Source organism: Xenopus tropicalis, chromosome 7, assembly GCF_000004195.4.
Source record: "Xenopus tropicalis strain Nigerian chromosome 7, UCB_Xtro_10.0, whole genome shotgun sequence".
Classification (NCBI taxonomy): Eukaryota; Metazoa; Chordata; class Amphibia; order Anura; family Pipidae; genus Xenopus; species Xenopus tropicalis.
Window position 1 is genome coordinate 99,181,354 of NC_030683.2, and position 22,145 is coordinate 99,203,498.

The 22,145-nt window shown below is 37.2% G+C and overlaps 1 protein-coding gene across 5 annotated transcripts in view; it reads left to right on the forward strand.

Annotated features, from left to right (window-relative positions):
• The window catches only part of espn (espin), a 113,496-nt gene that overhangs the window by 88,545 nt on the left and 2,806 nt on the right, over nucleotides 1-22,145 (forward strand). For 2 of the 5 annotated variants that reach the window (XM_012967357.3, XM_012967358.3), the window contains 3 exons: nucleotides 6,736-6,881; nucleotides 8,015-8,305; nucleotides 11,542-14,758. In XM_012967357.3, coding sequence (XP_012822811.2) covers nucleotides 6,736-6,881; nucleotides 8,015-8,305; nucleotides 11,542-13,320 — 2,216 coding nt within the window. In that variant the 3' untranslated portion in view covers nucleotides 13,321-14,758. Of the gene's footprint in view, nucleotides 1-2,529; nucleotides 2,729-6,735; nucleotides 6,882-8,014; nucleotides 8,306-11,541; nucleotides 14,759-20,852; nucleotides 20,928-21,411; nucleotides 21,492-21,616; nucleotides 21,629-22,145 lie in introns of those variants that run through there. The other 3 variants (XM_018095454.2, XM_018095455.2, XM_031905702.1) reach the window with 3 other exon arrangements.

The following is a 22,145-nucleotide window of genomic DNA, read 5'->3' on the forward strand; positions in this document are numbered from 1 at the left end:
CAGGTCCCAAGCATTCTGGATAACGGGTCCCATACCTGTACTTTAATATGAGTGTTTCAGTTTCATGTTATTCGCAGCACAGGCCCAGTTTGCTCTGGGCTGCCATTAAGAAGCCAAGCTTTGGGATTATCAGATATCATCAAAATATTCCCAGAAAGTGAGTTTACATCTTTTATAGAAACTGATGCTACAGGACTGAAGATCGGCACTTCTAAGGGCATATATCTACACTGCTGAAGAGCAGCAGTGGCCTTGGGCTAGTACAGAAGCCAAAAACACAATGTATATATAATTTCTAGCCTGATTTGTTGCTTTTTAGTTCGTTAGTATCGTTATTAAAACAACATAAGCTTTTATATGTGGTCATTTGTTTTATTGCTATTTAGGAATTACTGTTTTGTGCTAGTAATATTTTTTGTCATCTAAGCCTTAATTACATTTCAGGAATTTGTGTTGTATTAAATATATCTTTGCCAGTGGCTGGCTGAAAATAACTGGCATACTATAACAACTGCTGTAAATGCTGTGCTGTGCATAGGGATTGTTATTTTGCTACTTTAATGGCTACCTATTATACTTATACTGCCTAACACTCATTATTTATTTGAATTGCATTTTCTCTCTTCTAAACAGTTTCTGCATTAAAATGTATAGCAGCAGAGACTTCATTCTGTAAAATGTTCAAAATACTAAAATTTTAGAACTGAACTTGCACACAAGGATAATTTACATTGCTTGCCATTTTCATGCAGTTTTCAATGAAAATAATGCAAACACTGAAATATAATGCTTGAAATACTCCTTATACAATGGATACATTGATGTTATTTTTGCACAGCTGTTGGCAACATATTGTCTAAGATATTCATTCTGTACTAGAGAAGTTTCTTCAGATTGTTTTCAAACTTCTTTGTACAGGTACAGGTTTCCATATCCATACAGAAACCTGTTATCCAGAAAGCTCAGGATTATAGGAAGACTGCCTCCTGTTGAGCCCATTATAAGCAAATAATTCTATTTTTTTTTTTTTAAATGATTTACCTTTTTTTGGTATAATAATAAAACAGTACCTTATACTTGAACATAACTAATAGATAATTACTTTGTATTGGAGGCACAATCCTATTGGGTTTATTTAATGTTTAAGTGATTTTTAGCAGACTTATGGTGATCCAAATTATGGAAACATCCCTTATCCATAAAACCCTTGATCCTGAGCATTCTGGATAACAGGTCCCATACCTGTAATAGCTATCTGGGAGCCATACCCATAGAACAAAAGCAAAACAAAAGCATTACAGATGTTTCTGAACTAAAGCTCCTAGTATTTGGATTTTGCCTATCAACCCTTATATAGACCGCAGAAGACATGGGCCAGGTCACCAAACAATAGGTGGAGAGGCAATTCAACCTGATCCAAACATGCAACAGGCCAAAACAACTGCATGCCAATGGTTCTCGAGCAGGGAAAAAAGAAATATAGCATGTTTATTGATACTTAGGTGGGGAAAAGCAGATCAGCTCTTATCAGCTTCCCTGTATATCTGCATTGACACTGGCCTGTGTGCGGATACACCGGGCAGATTTTGATGTGAAAATTCATATTTTTGTGTTTTCATGTTAAAAACTATTCTGTGCATCTGTACTCAGACTGACAGAGTGCCTATTAGTGTAGATACACGCAGGCGCTAATGAGAGCTATCTGGTTTTCTCTGCCTGCATTCTAAACGCAGGTGGAGAAAAGCGGATCTCCAGCCCCATATGACATTTGCCTTAATAAGCTGCCTACCTAATAAGTAAAGAAACGGATACATTTTACTTTGGCTTGGCTTGAACCCTGGACTATAATCATTAAAGGGGTTGTTCTCCTTTGAGTTAACTTTTAGTGTGATGTAGAGAGTAATATTCTTAGACAATTTGCAATTGGTCTTCATTTTTAATTATTTTTAGTTATTTCGTTTTCAGTTCAGGAGCTCTCCAGTTTGGGGTTTCAACAGTTATTTGGTTGCTAGGGTCCAAATTACCTTAGCAACCAGGGAGTGGTTTGGATGAGAGATTGTTATATGAATAGGAGAGAGCCTGAATAGAAAGGAAAGTTACAACAACAATGAAACTGTAGCCTCACAGAGCAATAGATTTTTGGCTTCTGGGGTTAGTGACCCCCATTTAGACCGCAAAGAGTTGGGGAAAATGAAGACAAATAATTCAAAAGCTCACAAATAATAGAGACTAATTGAAAAGTTGCTTAGAATAGGTCATTCTATAACACACTAAAAGCTGGTTTAAAGGTGAACCACCTCTTTAAGAGCAGAAACTAGGGTTTGTGTAAATCTTATTATGGGGTATGTTCAGCAGAAAAACCAATTCTTGTTGTTTACTAGGAATTATTTAGAATGTAGTCTTGAAAGGAAATAGCAATCTCTTCCTGACACATCAGTTATGATGTTTTCAGACATTCTCTATTTTTCTATACTGCTTTCTTTTCACTAACATCTACTTATTACTCTTTTCTTTCTTGTTTCTGTGAAAACTGTGTTCCATGTGACCCGTTTTCTCCTTTTGTTCCGTGGCCGTTTCTTTTCAAACCTATTCAATCATGCTTCCTTTCATCTGAACCCTGCATGTTTGCTGGCTGCCCTGCATCCCAATTCTTACCATCTCTCCTCCGTGTGCACCCTTTGTGCTTCTTTCTACATCACAGAAGTGACAGCTCTCAGACAGAGAAAGAGTAAGTACCATAAGTACTTCTTTAACTATCACTATTCCTTCTATTTGATTATTGTGTTTTATATTTTTGTAAACATAGTACTTGTTTGTAGGTTTAGGAATCATCTTGTTAGGCCCCTAAGCAGTTATTTATCCTGTGGGTCTTACGTCCGAGCAAATACACCCTTCAGCAGCTTGGGTCTGCCTTTATACTTGTGCTTTGGCATGCAGTACAGATGGTCTTTAGAAACATTCCCTCATAGGTAATAGCATTTAGAAGTGATTTTTGTATGCATTTAGTGCTGGAATGGCATGATTATATATTGCCATTTTTAAGACCTGTTGTCCTGTGGATGACTACAGAAAACTCTGTGCTCCACAATAAAGTTTGCTTTACAGAATTAATACTGTAACTCTTTACGGTATTGTCCAAACTCCTATGTGCATCATAAAGACCAAAGTAATATTCCTTAGCTATATTACTTACCCTCTGAAAATTACCAGAGTCTTCTACTATTTGCATGTTAAATCCTTTGTACCTCATGCAAATCTAACAAACAACTTGTAGAAATCTTCTGGTTCAGTTGGTGATTTAGACTCCAGTCGTAATTGGCCTCTTATTGTTCATTATTGTTCTTGTTTTGAAACTTTATCATAAACCATAGACTAGTATATTTATCTATTTTTTTGCCTTGAGTTATTTAATAATGCCTGAGGGTATATTTGTCTTTCTTTTAACACTGAAAGATGAAGGCCGACACCCAGTCAAGCTGTTTTGATATTCAGTGGCCATGGCAAAGCCAAATAATGTCACTAAATCCCCACACCTGCTAATTGTATGTGGTACAATAGCAGTAGTGATATTACAGTATTTTCTTTTTAATAGTAAATATTATGGAAGCATAGAGTAACAAGCAGTGTTTTGCAGTGTTGTTGCCACTTTAGTAAACAAGAACTTTTTAAATAGAAAGGATCACCAGGAAACTATTGTTTTTCAAAATACTAAAGTGCCAGGTAGCTGCCCTGATGTTACTGTTCCACAATACAGGCCTGAATGTCCTGCATTCTAAACTATACAAATATCCTAAAGATAACAAAGAGGCAGCTGGAATATGAGTGTGAAGGACTAAGCTCATTAACTGCTGGTACTTGCCCATAGGCAAGGTGACATCCCTGGTAGCCATATGGCAGGTGCAGTTGCTTTGATCCCTGATGCACACCCAACATTCAGTAACAGAAGAATGGTAAATGCAACTCTGATGTGTTTTGCCCTTAATTTAACATGACATTTCTGCTATTGTATAAGGGACTTTTCCAGACGTAAGCAATATTTGACATAGAATGTATTAGGTCTAGTGGTTATAGACCCTTAGGTGCAAGTATCATCCCTGGAAAACAAGTAGACAGTAATTTATAGATAATAAACCTATATACAGCACAAGTCAAACTGCAATCAGGATACTCTGATCATGTAATATAGAAGATCATCTGCTTCAGTGATAATAGTACTTTGACAAAGGCAGATATCTTATAATAAAGAGGTAGATCTCTGGTGCAAGACATTCTCAGTAGTCCTGTTTGTACAGAATTACACTTATAGCAGAGGCCAAAGTTTCCTGCATCCACACTTTAGGCTGTGTATAATCACACAGGGCGGTTTCTCAGGCTGTGTATAAGCGCAGGCTGAGAAACCACCCTTCCGACACATGGATCAGATTGCAGCACCAAAATATGTGAGTGTGCATTTTCATACCTCCCAACATTTGTTTAAAGTTTAAAGAGTGACAAAAAGAAATGCTGTGTGTAGCGCAGTGAATTTTTTGACCACGCCCTTTTTTGCCACCACATCCCCCTAAATACCACTCCAATTTTTACAAAATTTGGCAAGTTATTTCAAGTTTGAACACATTTCTGGGGGTATTGGGGTCTTGTTTTATGTGTTATTACAGTTTTGCTAAAAAAGATCTTTTTTGCCCTTTAAGCTGCAAGTCTCAGTTCCCCCAAGAGACCTGTTTAGCTTATTAGTTACAATTGTATCTAAGTGCAGGTGTAGCTTGTCAAGTTTCTCTCTGCAATAGCTACTTTTTAAACTAAGTTTGAGAAACATTGTATCTTTTGTAGCGTTCAGTGCAGAAGATAAAAGGGAAATGAGGGACTTTTTAGTAAGACTCAGGACTTCAGGCTAATCTGTCCCGCGAAAATCAGGACATTGGGAGGTATCCATTTAGCACTCTGTGCAAGCCAAAAAACTGCCCCTTGTGGCAGAAGCCATAGAAATAACTGCTGCTTTTTCAGATAATGCCAAAGATGTCAAAATATTGGCAATGATGAACTTACACTTGATCAGCTTTAAATAGTGTAAAATCTATAGTACGTGCATCTGATAAGGCATAACTTTGCTGATTAAATATACACAGACTATATACAGTGTTTCACTAAAAAATATGAGCATCATAGAATATATTTGTAAAAAAAGCAAGCAATATGCCTCTCTTTCATCTACGTTTTAGAAGGAACTACCCCTGAGATTTCCTCCAAGGATCCAATGCAATGAGTCACTGTTTAAGCCTTATTTTCCTGTGCTGGGGAACTATAAGTACAGGGCTAAATTGTGCTTAGTTATTCCAACAAAGTAACCAGTGCCATTTTTATATATGCTATTATCCACCTATGGAATTCCTTGCCTCCATTTATTGGTCCCAATGTTTTGTTTGTTGCAGCTTCCTGCAAAGGAAATTATTGTCAAGCACTTTTATTTGGGGAGGTATTCTGTATGCAGATGGGCCACAGCACACATTTTCATATCAATAATACAATAGCACTCTACATCATTTCGGTGCCCTTAAATCAAATTCCTATTGAGTAGAGCCAATTTATCTGAAGGCAATCACATGTAAACCAATTGCAGAGCTTAATCATTTTACCCAAATATTAAAGGGATTGACTCCAAGGGCTGTGTTCTGAACTTGACTATTGGTGCTGACGACTCCATTGTCACTGTCTGCGGATTGTGTGAGAGACAAGGGGACTAACAAGGTGTATGTGTGATGTAACCACTGACTTGTGCCACAAAGGGGTGTTCAATATTACAGTCATAATAATGTATAATCCAGATGTAGAATCTGCCTATGAAATGCTCCCACTAGCACAATTTGACACTGTGTTGTGAGGGTGCTATTACTTTTTGCCTTAGTTATTCTACTACTGATAAAACACAAAAGTACAAGGGGTTTGTGGGAGCTCTCAGTGCTTTTCAACTTTTTATATGAAATAAAATTCTTTGGACAGGTGGAATACTATGAAAAAACGTGACTAGACGTGAATATAAAAACCCATTATAGTTTGCTTATAATTTAATTAGCCACTGAGTGCTTCTAAAACCCCCTCTTTACTGTTAACCTATGTACTTGCTAACTGCTCTTTTATTACCCTCGTTTAAATGTAGCAAGTGTCTGCACATTTTGCAGGGTAGCTTGGTAGTTAATATACAATACAGTATATAGGAAACTTGGACTGCCCCACCAAGATACCAGGAAAACTCCCGGTGGGCCCAGGGGTCTGTGGGCCCTCCTGCTCACCTCAAAAGTTTTTATTCTGTTTAAGGTATAGCTGTAATTAGGTGTTTAGTCTGTAGTTTCTACTGGACCAGCCAGTAACTTTATGAAATCCAAGCCTACCAAGTACCTTCCATATGTAGAATCATTCAACCAAGTGAAGGCTTTTAATGCATCCAGTAATACTGTGACTACTGAGCCCTTGTATTGTTGTGTGGCAAGGAGATAGGTATATAATCTCCTACTACTGCCATTGGTATCATCAAGCCAGATTGGTCTATGTGTTTTTTAATTTCTAAAGTAGGTTTAAAATATTTCTTCATAGTTCTCATAAATATTAATTTTTTCCAGGCTTTAATGGTTTCTATTGATATAGGATTTTAAGGTAAACAGGAAATTCTGGTGAAGATTTTGAGATTAGCAATATTTAGCAATTATTTTTTTGTACTAATGTGGTGTTTTCACTGTTCTGCAGGTACAAAGTCATTCAACATGATGTCTCCCACCGGTGACAATTCTGAGCTGTTGGCAGAGATTAAAGCTGGAAAAAGTCTAAAACCAACTCCTCAAAGCAAAGGTCTCACAACAGTCTTCTCTGGCAGTGGGCAGCATGGACCAAATGTATGTATTATATTTATGAGCAGGTTTAAATTCAGATTTTTGTATGAAACTGGCATGCATTTTAATATATGCCCAACCTTATAGTTTTGTTAAGTATTGACTTCTTTTATAAAAACACAATAACTTATATTCATTCTCGTTCCACTGCCCTGTTGCTTAAATGAGAACTAAACCATAAAAATAAAAATGGCATATTTTATATACTGTACGTACTGCACCAGCTTAAAGTTACAGCATCCCAATAGCAGCAATGATCCCGGACTTCATACTTGTCACAGGAGCTCCCCATCTTGGAAAGTGTCTGAGACATTCACATGCTCAGTGGGCAGCTGTTAAGCTTAGGGGTCATCGCAAATTATCAAGCATTAAATGAGGTTGGCTTGTAACATAAGCTGATGCTACAGGATTGAGTATGACATTTTGATGCTAAAACCTAATACCCTGGGCGGTGCTCCTATTAGCAGAAAATCGCACCAGCCTGGAGTACATGCAAGTGAGCAATCCTCTTCCTTCCTTCTCCTTTCACTGCAATCCCAGGGCCCTGGCACCCCCTCCCCAGTGATTCAACCTTTCCTTCTCCTTTAAACCCTTCTGCCTTGCAGCTCCTTATATTGGGAATGCCATCCTCCCTAAACTACCTCTTGGAGCACTCACACAGCACCTGAACTGGGAACTGGCACTTATATTGCAGTGTCACCCACTGTAACCTGCAGCACTTAATACCCTTCAATCTGGGTTTGTAAGTTACATTTAGATTGTAAGCTCTACCGGATGGGGGCCTCCATGCTCTTGTCTTGTTTTGCCACTTAGCTCCATGTAATCTTTAATGCAACTGTACTTTTTATTTATTTGTGTTCATTATTGCACTTTGTATTTATTTATTATTGTATTGACCCCCTGTTAGTTGTTTTAACTGCTGCATATATAAGTATCATTATATAAATAAAAATATACATACTGTACATACAGTTTTGAAAATATGCTATGGTCTCAGTAATAGAGAATACAGCGGACAGATGTCAAATTTGGCCGAACACTTTCTATATTGGCTGACATTTTTGCCTGTGTGTGTGTATCCAGCTCTTACGTTGCTTACAATGCAAATGTATCTTTTGTGTTTTTTTTTTATCTAGGCAGAGGTTCATATCTCAACAACTCCACCACCCTCATCACCATCAACCCCTCTGGGTAATACAGTTATCAGTACTGCTGCCGTATCCAACTCAGGAGGGCCCAAATCTCCGGAACCACTCTTGAATGGAAACTCATCCCCGCTGGCTCAGGCGCAGCCCAGCCAACTTGATGTGGAGTCACTGATACCAACACACGATGAGCAGGGCAGGCCTATTCCAGAGTGGAAACGGCAAGTGATGGTGAGGAAGCTACAGTTGAAGATACAGGAAGAAGAAGAGAAAAAACGCACGGTAAGAGTAAAAGCTATTTTGTGATTTGAATTGGTTTTGGTGTGACTTGTTTCCTGGCTTTTATGAGTGAACTGTCTTTATTCTGTGTTAAGATATTCTCTCTCTCCCCCTCTGTGTCTGTCTCTCTATCTATCTATCTATCTATCTATCTATCTAGTCACAATATCTACTTAAATATGCCTGAGAGATATATACAATAGCAAGAAGAGTAAGCACTACATTCACTTCATAATATTTTAACACACATATACTGTGTATATATATATATATATATATATATATATATATATATATATATATATATATAATAGTCCGTTCAAATATTTAGGTGCATAGAGCAGATTTTCAATAATTTTAAACATTTTGGGGCTGATTTATAGACATAGGGAAGTGAAATTGCCAAATAAAGCAAACACCTGATAGGCTTCTATTTGAAATTATGCAAAAGTAACTATGTTTACTTTTTATATGAGCAATAAACTAAAGTGTGAGAAACAGTGTTCTCTCAACTCTTTAAGACTATAACCTGTCATACTAGTTCATACTACTGCTTTTAGATTTATATATAATTCAAGGATTAAAAAAAAACAAATCAGCTTTTTAATGTTGTGCCCTAGTCATATTAGTGATTTAAACAGGATAAAACAGTATTTCTAATAATGTGAGGCCAGCTTTACTTGTAAGGCTTCACAAGGCTTGCATAGATTTCTTTTCAATAGCAGTTTAAGACAGAATGTAGCTAAAGTGCCAAAACTTTACTCTATGTTTGCTCTTTTCTGTGAAGGCAACATATAAATTGTAATTTTGGAATGGATGTTGACTATGAAAAACAGGGGAGGACTTTATGTAAAAAGGCAGGAAGCCACAGATGTACAGAAGTTTTAGTGGCTACAGCTACAAGAAGAAGTCGGGCTAGGGCCACAAAGATCACAGTTGTGCAGCATGTTGTATTGGCATTGCGCTTTGGACAGCAGTGGGCTGCTACTGAATCAAGTGGAGTATAAGAGGTTATAGTTGAACATTCTGTATGTGCCCTGCTTTCTTCACTAGGCGATTTCAAACAAGAATATAAAAAACTTGGCAAAACTTATTTGAGTTTGCATATGCAAATTACAGTTTGGATTCGGGATTCGGTTTTCGGCCAAATCTTTCACAAAGGATTTAGGGTTCGGCTGGATCCTAAAATAGTGGATTTGGTGCATCCCTACATGCAGAATATAATTGAAATGAAAATGGAATAAAAAAAAAATGAATGAGGCAGAAGTATAAAATGTGATGCACTGTAATGGCTCCTGCAAACATTCCACCTAAAGTAAATGATTCCATGTGCCGGCCAGCTTTTATTTGCAGTCTGTTGAAACAATGAATTTTAAGTTCATACTAAACTTTTTTTTTTTTTAAATGGCATAAAAAATAAAATGTCAGTAATTCTTCTGATCAGTCTTTATAGAGACAAATAACCATAAAAAGTAAATTATGAAAAACATTATGAAATAAGTGAACATTTGCATTCCTAGTGTGTTAACTGTCTCTCTACTTTCCATAAGGAAAGTGCAAGTTCCCACTGACCAAATACTGGTGTCTTTGCTTGTAGTTGTAGGGAGAGACGCAGGTTATTATTATTAGTAGTAACATGTAGTTGTCATGTAAGTATACATTGACAATACAGATAACTGATGAAGGAGGTAAAGAGAGAGTTTATAACACTTCATATGGCAAAAACAATACTGTACTGAAACCCTCAGAGCCTTAAAGCCAACATTTATACAGGGCCCCTGGGCTCATAACAAGATTGGAGATATGTGATGAGCCAGCCATTTATTAGTTCTGTATATATACAGGACAGTAATTAAATGTAAATGTGTAGGCCAGTAATTGCATTAAACAGCTTCTCATCCTAACTGACCTTCATATCTGGAATTTCAAGAAATGTCTAGGAGAGCAAACAGCCTTTCTTCTCAAATCTTACCCTAAATGGCATTTAGGTTGATTCCACTCTTTTGGCTTCCATAAGGGGGCTATCTAGGATCTATTCTCACTAAATACTTTGCAATGTAAATAAATTGGAATTCACTTTTTGTAGCCAATATGCAGAGCAGCAGATGGAATGGATCCCATGTTCATACGAAGCTGTCACCTTTCTCAAATTAGGCTTTTTTATTATTCAATAGGTTGCTCCCATGACCTGTTCAGTTGATGTATGGAAAAGATGGCAGGTAGACCGGCATATCTAATATCTCCTGAATATGCTATATAAAGGGTTTATTTTCTATGTTTAAAGTAATGGAGATTTGTCTTCTAAAAACACTCTCCATCATTGGTAATAGATGTATTAAACCCCCCTGCACACTGCAGTTTTGTGTGCTGCTCCATACACTGAATTATATGTGCCTTACATAGTGGTGCCTTGCCAGGCATTCAGAGAGCATATGCAAGAATGATTTCAGTCTCCAACCCATTGCAGGCCTTCTTGTACTTCTTATATGTAACTAATTTTAATTCAGATTTTAAAAAATATGAAAATGGGTATATTTAGAAGTAAGGGTATATTACTTTTTCTGTCCCTTTAACTCTTCCTTGGTTCAGAATTCGTAAAGAAAGAAAATGTAAAAATCAAATTTCATTAAGGTTTCCGCTTACTACTTTTTTATGTTTGCATGGTGTGGGCATGATTATCTTCTTACTTTTTTTAAAGATGCATTTAAACTGCAGTATTTTATGCAGCAAAATCAGCAGAATTTACCATTGTGTCATCAAAAATCGAAGCCGCTACCTACCACCTACCACTGAACTGCATAATGTATAGATCAGTGTATAAAACGGTGACTAATAAAACAAGTGAACACATTATACTGCAAGTTTAAATGTTGTACATGGTTATTTAGTGGTGTAATGAGTGATCTTTCTGTCATGATCATCATCATCACCAGTCTCCATCATCATCATCATTGATATTGTGTTCTTGGTTCTATGAACAAGCAAAATCGTGCATGAGTAATGCAGTGTGAACTGTATGTTCCACCAATAAAAAAGTTTGTTCTTTAGTTATGTTCCTTTGGTTCCTGAACCAGTAAGTAAGACAGAACACTACAACCAGCTTGGCAATTAATATGTATGTATGTATGCCATTACACCACTAAAAACATGTAGTTTCTGAGAACGTGTAAAAAGAAAGAAAAATATGGCTCTGTATCCTGAGGGATATATTTTCCCTCTGTTTTCTTCTTTTGCCATAGTTTGAGGCCGGTAGTTACTACCAACACGAAGGCTGGAGATATTCTCATGCTCATAATGCAATTTTGGGACCCTTTGGAGAGCTCATGACTGAAAGTGATATAAATCGCATTGAGAAACAAATTGAGAACCTTCAAGTAATGCACAAAGTCCAGAAGGTGGAGACAGAGCTAGAGCAACTTGAGCATGAACTGCAACAACTGCTTCCTGTATCTGCTGCATTGGCTCAAGAACATTTTACAGTTAACCCAAAGCAGATGCAAGGTAGAGCTGAAGATCTCCCAGCCTGGTGTAGCAAGATCTCTACTCTATTAAAAAGTATGGCAATCCTCCTTGCAACACTTGGTGGAAAAGAAGCTGATCTTACAGACTTGGTAACCCATGAAACACAAGAACGACCTCAGAGTCCAGTTAAGGATGGTGGAACAAATATTGGGAGATCCCAGTCCTTTAGTTCTACTAGAGAAGAAGTTGAAAAAGAAATTAAGCAGTGTGGCGTGTCTGTTAAAAACCTTAAGGCTAATTATGAGTTATTTGCACAACCTCATAATGATTCTGAAGCATCAAGCAGAATATACAAAAGGAAAAGGTCATTACCAGTAGGCACTAATGGGTATGGATATGGAAGAGAACCAATTTTAGAAGAAGACTATGTGACAACTAATGATCAGTTTCATGTCCTGACAGAAGATATACCTAGAATGCACGGTGAAGCTCCTATAATACCCCACTCTCAACTGACATATCAAGATGAAGATATATTCCCAAGGGAGATAGAAACAGGCAACAAGAGCACTATTATGGATGCACTAGGAGAACCATTACTTAGTGAAGATCATATGACCAGAAGTCTACCAGTACAAACTGAGCTTAGCTGTGTACAAGACTACATAGACATGAGGAAAGAGCGAATAGTATATCTTTTTCTGGAGCACTGGAAAAAATGGACTTTCACAGAGTCCATTAAAAATAGCAATACTAAAAGAAAAGGTATGCATGGTTTGGAAAATACAGATTTAGGGAGTGAAAAAGATGAGGTGGAAGGTGAAGATGGAAGACTAAAAATGTGCAAAGGATCTAGTGATGATGATAGGCTTTTATACTTCATGAAGCAGAGACAAGTAGTAGGAAAGTTGCTAAGCCACTGGAGAAGCATAATATGCCAAGTTCCCACAAGGCAGATACGGCGTCTAAGCAGGACAAATATGATTTACTGGCCAGAACACTTTTTGCCTCACGTAAACGGTGTCCAAGTTGAGTATTCAAGCTTAACATTAGATCTCTTCATGCTGGGCTATTTTCAACTGCTAGAAATGAATATGTCGCGAGAAGAGAGAAAATTTAGACATATTTTATGCTATGAAATGTTTGACCGTCTTGGGAGCCACAACTGGGAGCTCATTAGGAGTTTTCACAAAACAGTAATGGAAGAGATAGAAGCTGGAAAAAGAGATTGGTCTGATGGCTTTGAAGACATTAAACAACGCTATTTTGGTGACAGTGTTGTAGGAGGGTTTGAGGGCTTTAAAGAAATAGGGCAGCTGGAAGAAACTGACCTCCAAACTGAATCAAATCAAGAAGCCCCAGTGCCCTTAGACATTCAGATTAAGGAAACTCCTGTGGTTTCTCCTGATGAACTAAAACCCCCTCCTAAAAGTAGAAAGGACTCTATCCAACTGGTATCAGAACTTGGAGAATTTACAAATGATGATATATGTCGTTATATTGATCGCAGTTTTTCATTCTGGAAAGAAAAGGAAGCAGAAATGTTTGATATATGATGCTTCCTGTGGATACTTATTCCAGGCAACACATGCTGCTGGTAAATTATTTACCATTCCCAGCAAAAGTAATGAGAAGAGGAGTAATGAATGGTGCACCTAGTCCATACAGTGCAAATGGAAGGAATTGGTCTCTCTTCCATGAAAGGATAGAGGGGTTTGTTTACAAGGAGGGGTCTGTTGAAATGTGTTTCAGATTAACTATATGTAAAGGGGTACTTATGTCTACCTATAATACTATGATTGGGGAATTTTCACGAAAATACCCCAATATAAATAATATTAGTTACAAAATAATAAGAAAATGTTTGAAACATTCAAATAAAGAACTATCAGTATGGTTAAGAAAAGCCATTAATGTTAAATGTTTCCAAATTGTATATATGGACAAAAAATGAGAGTCTTCATAAAAATAGCAGTTTTTTTTATATGGAAAGGAAGTAAAGGGATGCACATAGAAAGGATAGTGATAATATGAAAAAGAACCATGATATGAACAAGAACCGTGAAGCCACATTGATTATGTTTTGAAATGTTTGCTTAACTTAGTTTAACTTTAGAACTTAGTTTACAGAAAAGCTAAAGACAATATACACAATTTTTATTTAAGTAGGATATAATGTGTAAAAATTAAAATTATGATAGCTTTAAATTGGTTATACTTTATACATTTAACATCATTGTGGCTAGCATGTTAGAATTAGATGATAGTGATAGATGGAAATCAGACATGACACTAGAGTTGATCCCGCCATTAGTTAACGCACTAGCAAAAGCAAAAGTGTGGATTTTATATAATATTTCGATATAAATAACCAGTACGATTGATACTTGGATCCTCAGATTTTTTTGCTAATTGCTATCATAATATTATTATAGAATGGGTCAGAAGCCTCATATAACAAATTCTAATTTCATTTTATGTTTCAAGGGGCTCAGTCTATATAAAAAAGTATTGGATTTTGAAACACAGTTTTAAAAGGTGAATGCAATGGGCATGCTGTAAAGACAAAACAGATAAGATTAGGTAGAGGGCAGCAGAGATGGCGTGGCTCTGTATGTAATATAGCATTGCAGCATATCACTCAATAGAGAGAGAGAGAGATAAAAGCTCTTGGGGTTCTAGCAGTATATGGACTAGAAATGACTGGTAGGACTGCAGTCATTCAAAGGTTCTACTAATAATTATAATGTAGGTGGTTTTCTTTAATTGCATGCAAATATTAGCTGTATTGGCTAGCTTTGCTTCTAAATTAGTCACATTAGTGTGTGAAGTGTTACTTTATACAGTAGGTAACTACTGTGAAAGACAAAATGTCTTCATTTTATTGTTACACTAGTCATGCTTTGAACAAGAAATTAGTTTGTTTTGTATATTTTGATGTGCTATATCATTTACAAATGGCATCCCTTACTAAATAAAAAGCATTGAAATTGACCTGTAAAGCTTTTTTTGTGTTTTTTAATACTAATTTGTAAGTGACATTTCTTTTCCAGCTGCATACACTTCCTTCCAATTGAAAACCATTGTTTTGTCTCTCATGCTCTATTTGCTCCTTGTTATATGGAAAGACCAGTTGCCATAAAATATAATCAAATCAAGCAAAAAATTCTTATCAAAAGGGGAAGGGTACCGAATCATTACATAAAGCGTAAATACATTTTATTTGTAATACAGCTATTGTACACATCTAATTTAGATCAACAACAAATATGTCAAGGAAAATTATCCAGTAGTGGGTCAGTGGCTTGAGAACTGGGCACAGACATCCAAAGACATATTTCATTGGGCAGCTGTGTGTGACACTAAACAGGAATACATTGAAGTTCAGGGGCCCTTTATTTACTTGCAAGTTAAAGATGGTGTTTAAATACTCTTTAAAATATTAATATCATTTAAAAGTTACGTATAGGTCATGTTGATAATTTTTCATTTTTATAAGTAATTGTCCCTAAACCTGACTGTTTTGCTAACCTGACTGTCCCTTCTTAACCCGTCAGTTATAGCTTCTAATGCTAATGGACTACTGCTGCACAAATATGGCAGCCCCCTCGTAGAGGAACATGGGGGATCTAAAAAAATGTTCTCTTAAATGTTATGATAGATGTAAAGGTTTAATTTCTGATGTCAGTGCTTTGGTTCATTTATAAACACTGGGCAAAATTGTTACAGGACAGTAACCTATAGCAACCAATCAGTGATTACCTTTTTTCATCATCACTGAAATTGATCATCTGATTGGTTGCTATGGGTTACTGCCCAGGCACAAATTTGCCCATTGGTTATAAATGCTTCTCTTTAAAGGAACAGTAACACCAAAAAATGAAAGAGTAATAAAAATATAATGCACTGTTGCCCTGCACTGGTAAAACTGGTGTGTTTGCTACAGTAACACTACTATAATTTATATAATAAGCTGCTGTGTAGCCACGGGGGCAGCCATTCAAGCTGGAAAAAAGGAGAAAAGGCACAGGGTACATAGCAGATAACAGATAAGCTCTGTAGAATATAATAGTGTTCTATCTGTTATCTGCTATGTGCCTGTGCCTTTTCTCCTTTGAATGGCTGCCCCCATGGCTACATAGCAGCTTATTTATATACATTATAGTAGCCTTTCTGAAGTAAACACACAACTTTTACCAGTGCAGAGCAGCAGCACATAATATTTTAGTTACTCTTATACACTTTCATTGAGAGTGTAGCCAAGCTGGCACAAGTACATATGTTGCACACATTTAGTAGATGAAACCACATGTATATACATGGTAGATGACAATACAAGACTAATAGAGTTTTTTTCTTAAGGGTTTTATTTTTATTTTGTATCAACACAACATAGCAAACAGTGCTATGACATAACAGTGTGGGTCAGAGTTGCAGTAACTGAGAATAACAATAATTGTGCAAGCAATACATGGAGACACCATAGACTCTATGCAGTCAGCTTGGGAGAGAATATTTAGGGAAGTTTACACTAACCATACATAGCAATAATAATGCTTGTACGAGCACAATAGCCAAGGCTATTTAATACAAAAATCTTCAGTTAGCATTGATGTTAGTATATATGGTTTATGTGGAGGGGTTGAACTTGATGGACTCTGGTCTTTTTTCAAACCTTTGTAACTATGTACTTGTATCAAGGGCTCAGCTACAGGACAGACTTCTAGCCAGGGCTATTTATTGGGGCATTGCATGGCAAAGTATGTCAGCTTAATAAGTGGAAGTCTGCTGCTGACCAGTTGTATCTGGGTCGTAGGTGGATGTGGACTCCACGTCATTGCCACTAGTTTCTTGGCATAGAAATACAGTGTTCTAAGGAGAGTTTTAGTTTTATTCAGGGGCACCAGTTCATCGACTAGACCAAGCAGGCATACTTCTTCCCCCAGGTAGAAGGATGTGGTCATTTAAGTACTTTGACACTTTTGACCAATATTTGTGAATTGTGGGACATGCCGACATTAGGTGGAAAAAGTCACTGTCAGGGGCCTGGCATTTGAGGCAGGAGGCGGCAGGATTTTTGCCCATTGTTTTTAACCTCAATGGTATAATATGTTTCCTATGGATTGACTAATGGAGTTTTAAAGGGTATGTATCAGGGTATATTTGTTTAATAGTGGCACTCCAATCACTCTTCCATCAGCTCCATTAGTCAGGATAATGTCTTTCATTTTGTTAACTCTACCATTTTGCTGGTATATACACTGCTTCTGCTGTTGAACAGTGCTGCAACCTCTACTACTTGCTGCTAATCTTCCTACTAATATTAGTTTTTATCTTAAGTCTATGGACTGTGTCATTCTAAAACATACACAGGTATATAGTATAGTGTAGTATAGTATATTTTATAGGCTGAATAAGAACTAAGTGACACTGCCTGACTGACCATCAGCCAAAAGAAAAAGATGTTTAACCTCGTAACTGAGAGAATACAAAACTTTTATATGGTCCTAATAGAAGAGGCAGAGTTTGTACAGAACCTCTGTGTCATCAGCATTATTATGATTTATGTACAAAGGTAAGAAACATTGCTCTCAGTTATAAATGATCAGAATCACAAGTATATAGAGTATGTGCTATCAGCATAATGAATAGGTAGCTCCCATGCTCTAGTCGCATGCTGCAGGCGTGCTACATGAGATAACAGCAATAAATCTGTGCTGATTTCATTTCTAATCGCAAATCAACAAACATGGGAAGTGTTTTGCTTGGTGCAGCGTGTGGGTTGATTTGCCAAACTGGACCAGTTCTTTCCAGCACAAAATTTTGAACCCCAGACTTCAATTAAAAATATAGATATCACTCAGGAGAATCCTTATCTTTATTCTTTCTTTCTACTCCTTTTTGTTCTTTCTTATTCCTTCTGTCCCTCTTATCTTTTCATAACCACGTGCCTTTTATATTGAAACTGAAACGTGTAAAATATTGCTAAAAATAAAGTAAAAAAAAATCCATCCATGGGTGTTTTCCCTAGGAGACATGGTGAAATGATTCAGTTCTTCTGGTGTTCTCTTAAGGGAGCAATATACACCTGCTTTCAACATAGTAAGTTAGGTTGAAAAAAGACATACATCTGTTCAACCATAATGCCTATATATAACCTGCCTAACTGCAAGTTGATCCAGAGGAAGGCAAAAAACCCCATCTGAAGCCTCTCTAATTTGCCGCAGAGGGGAAATAAATCCTTCCTGACTCCAAGATGGCAATCGGACCAGTCCCTGGATCAATTTGTACTAAGGGCTATCTCCCATAACACTGTATTCCCTCACTTGCTAAAAGCCATCCAGCCCCTTCTTAAAGTTATATAATGTATCAGCCAGCACGACTGATTCGGGGAGGGAATTCCACAACTTCACAGCTCTCACAGTAAAAAATCCTTTATGAATATTTAAACGGAACCTCCCTTTGTCTAAACTGAGTGGGTGCCCTCGTTCTCAGTTGAGCCAAAAGCCAGGTGTTGTAATTCTAGACCCCTGATATCTCAGAATCCGCTATAAAAAAATTTAAATGCAGATATGATCAGATAAATACACTAAATTTACATCAAATCATATTTTCATAATGGTCTTTATAAATAGGTCTCACATTAGAAATGCATTCTAACCAAGTAATCCAAGTATTTTATATTTTTGTTGCACTAAACAGTTCAGAACAGTGAAACTGAAATTACCTTTATTTTACATTTAATCCCATCACCTTGACTCTTAAGAGCAATTGTGGGAAGGGAACAACTTTCCAAATAGGCCGCAGCCTCACAATCCACTGGCTCCTGTGTTTGCACTCACAGACACTGCATTGGCCTGGCTGCAGACACAGAGCGAATTTCAGCACATACAAGTATGCATTTTCGGAGTGAAATACACTCTGTGTGGTTGCACCCAGGCAGACACAGTGCGTTTTTACATAGGCCGAAAATCAGCTCTGCGTGACAGTAGCCTTAAACTCCTTGTTTATAGGGCTCCTCCTTTTCACTGTCTCATGGTCAGGGTACAGTCAAATATGATTAGGACTGCTGGAAAATCCTGTCTGCTGAGGAGAAGAAGTGCAATATAATATATATATCCATAATAAATGCCTTATCGATTGTAAAGATCTGTCAGGGAGTGACAAAGATGGAAATGCTGTGTTATCTAAGCAGAATAGCAAATCTCACATATATTTTTTAATAATATGAAATTGTAGCTATCCCAACTGTAATTACATGTACAAACAGAAATGCGATTTCCATGGAGTATCTAAGTACTTGAGTACATATTCTGTAAAAGAAACAGAACAATGGGAGTGGGCACACCTGTTCCATCACTAGTGGCAGAGTCAGGTGTCTCCTGCTCAAACAGAATAACCTTTGCATAGTAGCCTTCGGCAAAGTCAAATCCGCCTTATGGAACAGATTGCTCAAAAAAGAGGAAGACAACAAGGAAAGGGCTGTGGGTTGTTTTAGGTATGTTTATTTGTAAGGGTGTATTTAGAATATACCTGTTCCCTTTTATAACTACACACATATAAATAAGTAATGATAGATATAGATAGATATAGATAGACAGACAGACTTTAGGTTGTAAGCTCTTGTGAGCAGAGCCCTGTTATACCAGTTTTATTCTTTAACCCTTTGTTTGTTAAATTATATTAAGTCCCCTATTTGTAATAAATGAATGTAAAACTAGCTAGGGCTCTTTATAAATAATGGATGATAGATATCCAAACCATTGGGGGAGTAGCTCAGCGGTTAAGTGCCTTCTATAAGTCTTAAAGGGGATCTAATGGGAAAAAAATTAATATAAAGTTACTGAGAGTATTTCTCAATGTACTTTTGCAATTTAAATTTTATTTACAGTTTATACTGCTAGGTAGGCTCAGTTTGAAGAGTGTCAGTGACCCTAAATGTCTATGCATATTTAGGTACTTTCTGACAGCCTAGGGTTGCAGGTTTGCAGTTGAGCCAAAAGCCAGGTATTGTAATTCTAAACCCCTGATATCTCAGAAGCCGCTATAAAAAAAAACTGAATGCAAATTGCGGAAGTGCTCAGATAAATACTCTAAGTTTACATCAAATCATACTTTTTGGGTTTAGATGGCCTTTAAGCTGATGTCCCACAGAGTTGTTTAGTCGCACGCGATAGATCTCTGATATTTTGGGGGCTATTATCCTCTCCGAAATGCCTTTCCACTGGCAACAATAGGAGTCATTGGTGGAAAGGCCTTTGAAATGCTTCAGTTTTCTGAAGTCGCGTTAAGTTGTCAGCAGGGTGAAATTTTGCCTGACTTTAGAATACCGAAGCGACATGAAGGGCTTTCCATGGGCGACTCCTATTGTTGCTGGTGGAAAGGCATTTCAGAGTGGTTAGTCGCCTGCGATAACAGAGATCTATAGCAGACGACTACAGATCCGTGGGACATTAGCCTTAAGCAGCACACTCAAAGAAAGATTAGCCTGGCCACTTTACAATTGACTGAACTCAATACACAAACAGCAAAAACTAAAAAGTAGTTAATTTACTGCGGCACCCTTTGCTCACATTTTTTCCATTAATTTTCTGAAAATGACATCTCCTGCCGGCATTATTTTTAAAACATTACTAAGATGGTAATTTAGGGAGTGATTAAATCAGTTAGTCCAGTCCTTTATGACCAAATTGCCAATGACAACCCATCTATAGAGCCCCCATGCAACACTTTAGAACACTTAGAGGAGATTGCTCTGTTGCGACGGACAGTGACTACACCCATGGATAGGAGTTCATGAAAAAGATTGGGCTGCACTTATCAAACTAATTACAATCTAGTCACCAAGCAATTGGATTACCTATTAGTTGGCTAATGTATTAATAACTTTACTGAATTGGGGTGGGATTAACAGGGGGATTTCTGAGAAATGGAGCCTGAACAGTCAGGCAGCAGGTTGGGTGGCAAAGAGTGGGGCAATTCTAACCATGCCAACTCAAAGCCAGGCTGATTAAGCAGAAAATGTTGTTGCTTGGCACTAGGGGGGCAACATTGACAGATCTAGTAACACTCTTCTGTGGCTCTTCAGTTATTGAACTACACCATCATACCTTGTGTTAGTAAGGCAGAAGTGACTGGGAGGAACTGCAGCTACCAGAGACAGGTGAGGAAAAACAAAGTTTCTTTATTAGAAGAAAGTATATTGTATATGTATTACCCTTTCCTTTACCTTCTCTTGAAATGCCTGTATACCTGTATTTAGATGTGTCTAGGTGTGATGGTAGAAAATGGTAATTCGTTTTTTGTTTAGGATTCAACCTATGAAGAAGTGGTGTACTGCATGAAAGTTTAGAGGGGACATTGCAAAAAACATGTGAATGTTAAGGGACCAGCTAATGAAGTGATTGTGAACTAAACATGGTTAGGTTGCTGGAAAATATGGTCCATTTTGCTAGGAATCTATATTTAAGCAGTAAGTGGGTGGCATACTTCTTACACCACCCTTTTGTACTATATCTGATCATGGAGAAGATTGGAAAATCATGGCACTGATTGTTATGAGCTGACTTTTGCAAACAGTTAAGGTTTTTTTTAACCCCCTTAAAATGTGCCCCAATGTTTCACAAGCCACTTGTTTTTTTTTGTAGGAAGAAGAAGAATCTGCCCGTTTATCCACCTTGCCAGCTTGGCGCAGGGAAATCCTGAGGAAGAAGATGGAGGAAGACAAGTAAGCAATGTTCATGTTTTATTGAGAACTGCAGGGGGGGGGGTGGAGGATCCTTGTATCAGGTCTCCTTGTATGTTAACAATTCTCTCTCTCTCTTATTCCTCCCCCCACATCACGTGTTACAGAGAACAGAAGCGGTAAGTTCCATTTTTTTGTTCTGTTCTTCAGATATTAGTGTGTATAAACAGACCAACGAATCCGTAGCATGAGCGGTATGTGCTGGGATGTTATACATGCCACTGATTGGCTACAGAGTGGGAGGTACTTTTCCAGCCATAACATAGGACATGGTTTAAAAACTGTCTACCAGGAGTTCTTTTATCTACTATATAGAGGTATAAATGTATAAATAGGCCAGCCCCCCAGCCCATTATGCCACCCCATACTACTGCCAGCTGCCTTCTTATTAGCTATAAATATACAGTGAAATATAGTCTCCTATTTGTCCAACATCAAATATATTATCCTTATAAAACAAAAGTGCCAAAAAAAAATAAATATATATATATAGTATGATTGGTAACTGGTATCTGATTGGTCCTTCCAAACAGAGAAATTATATAAGCTGACCAGGGTATACTTCCCTATTGTCTCTATATAAGATGAGAGGTCCATTTTTGAAATGGGATTTTCCATGGATTTCCATTATAGGCA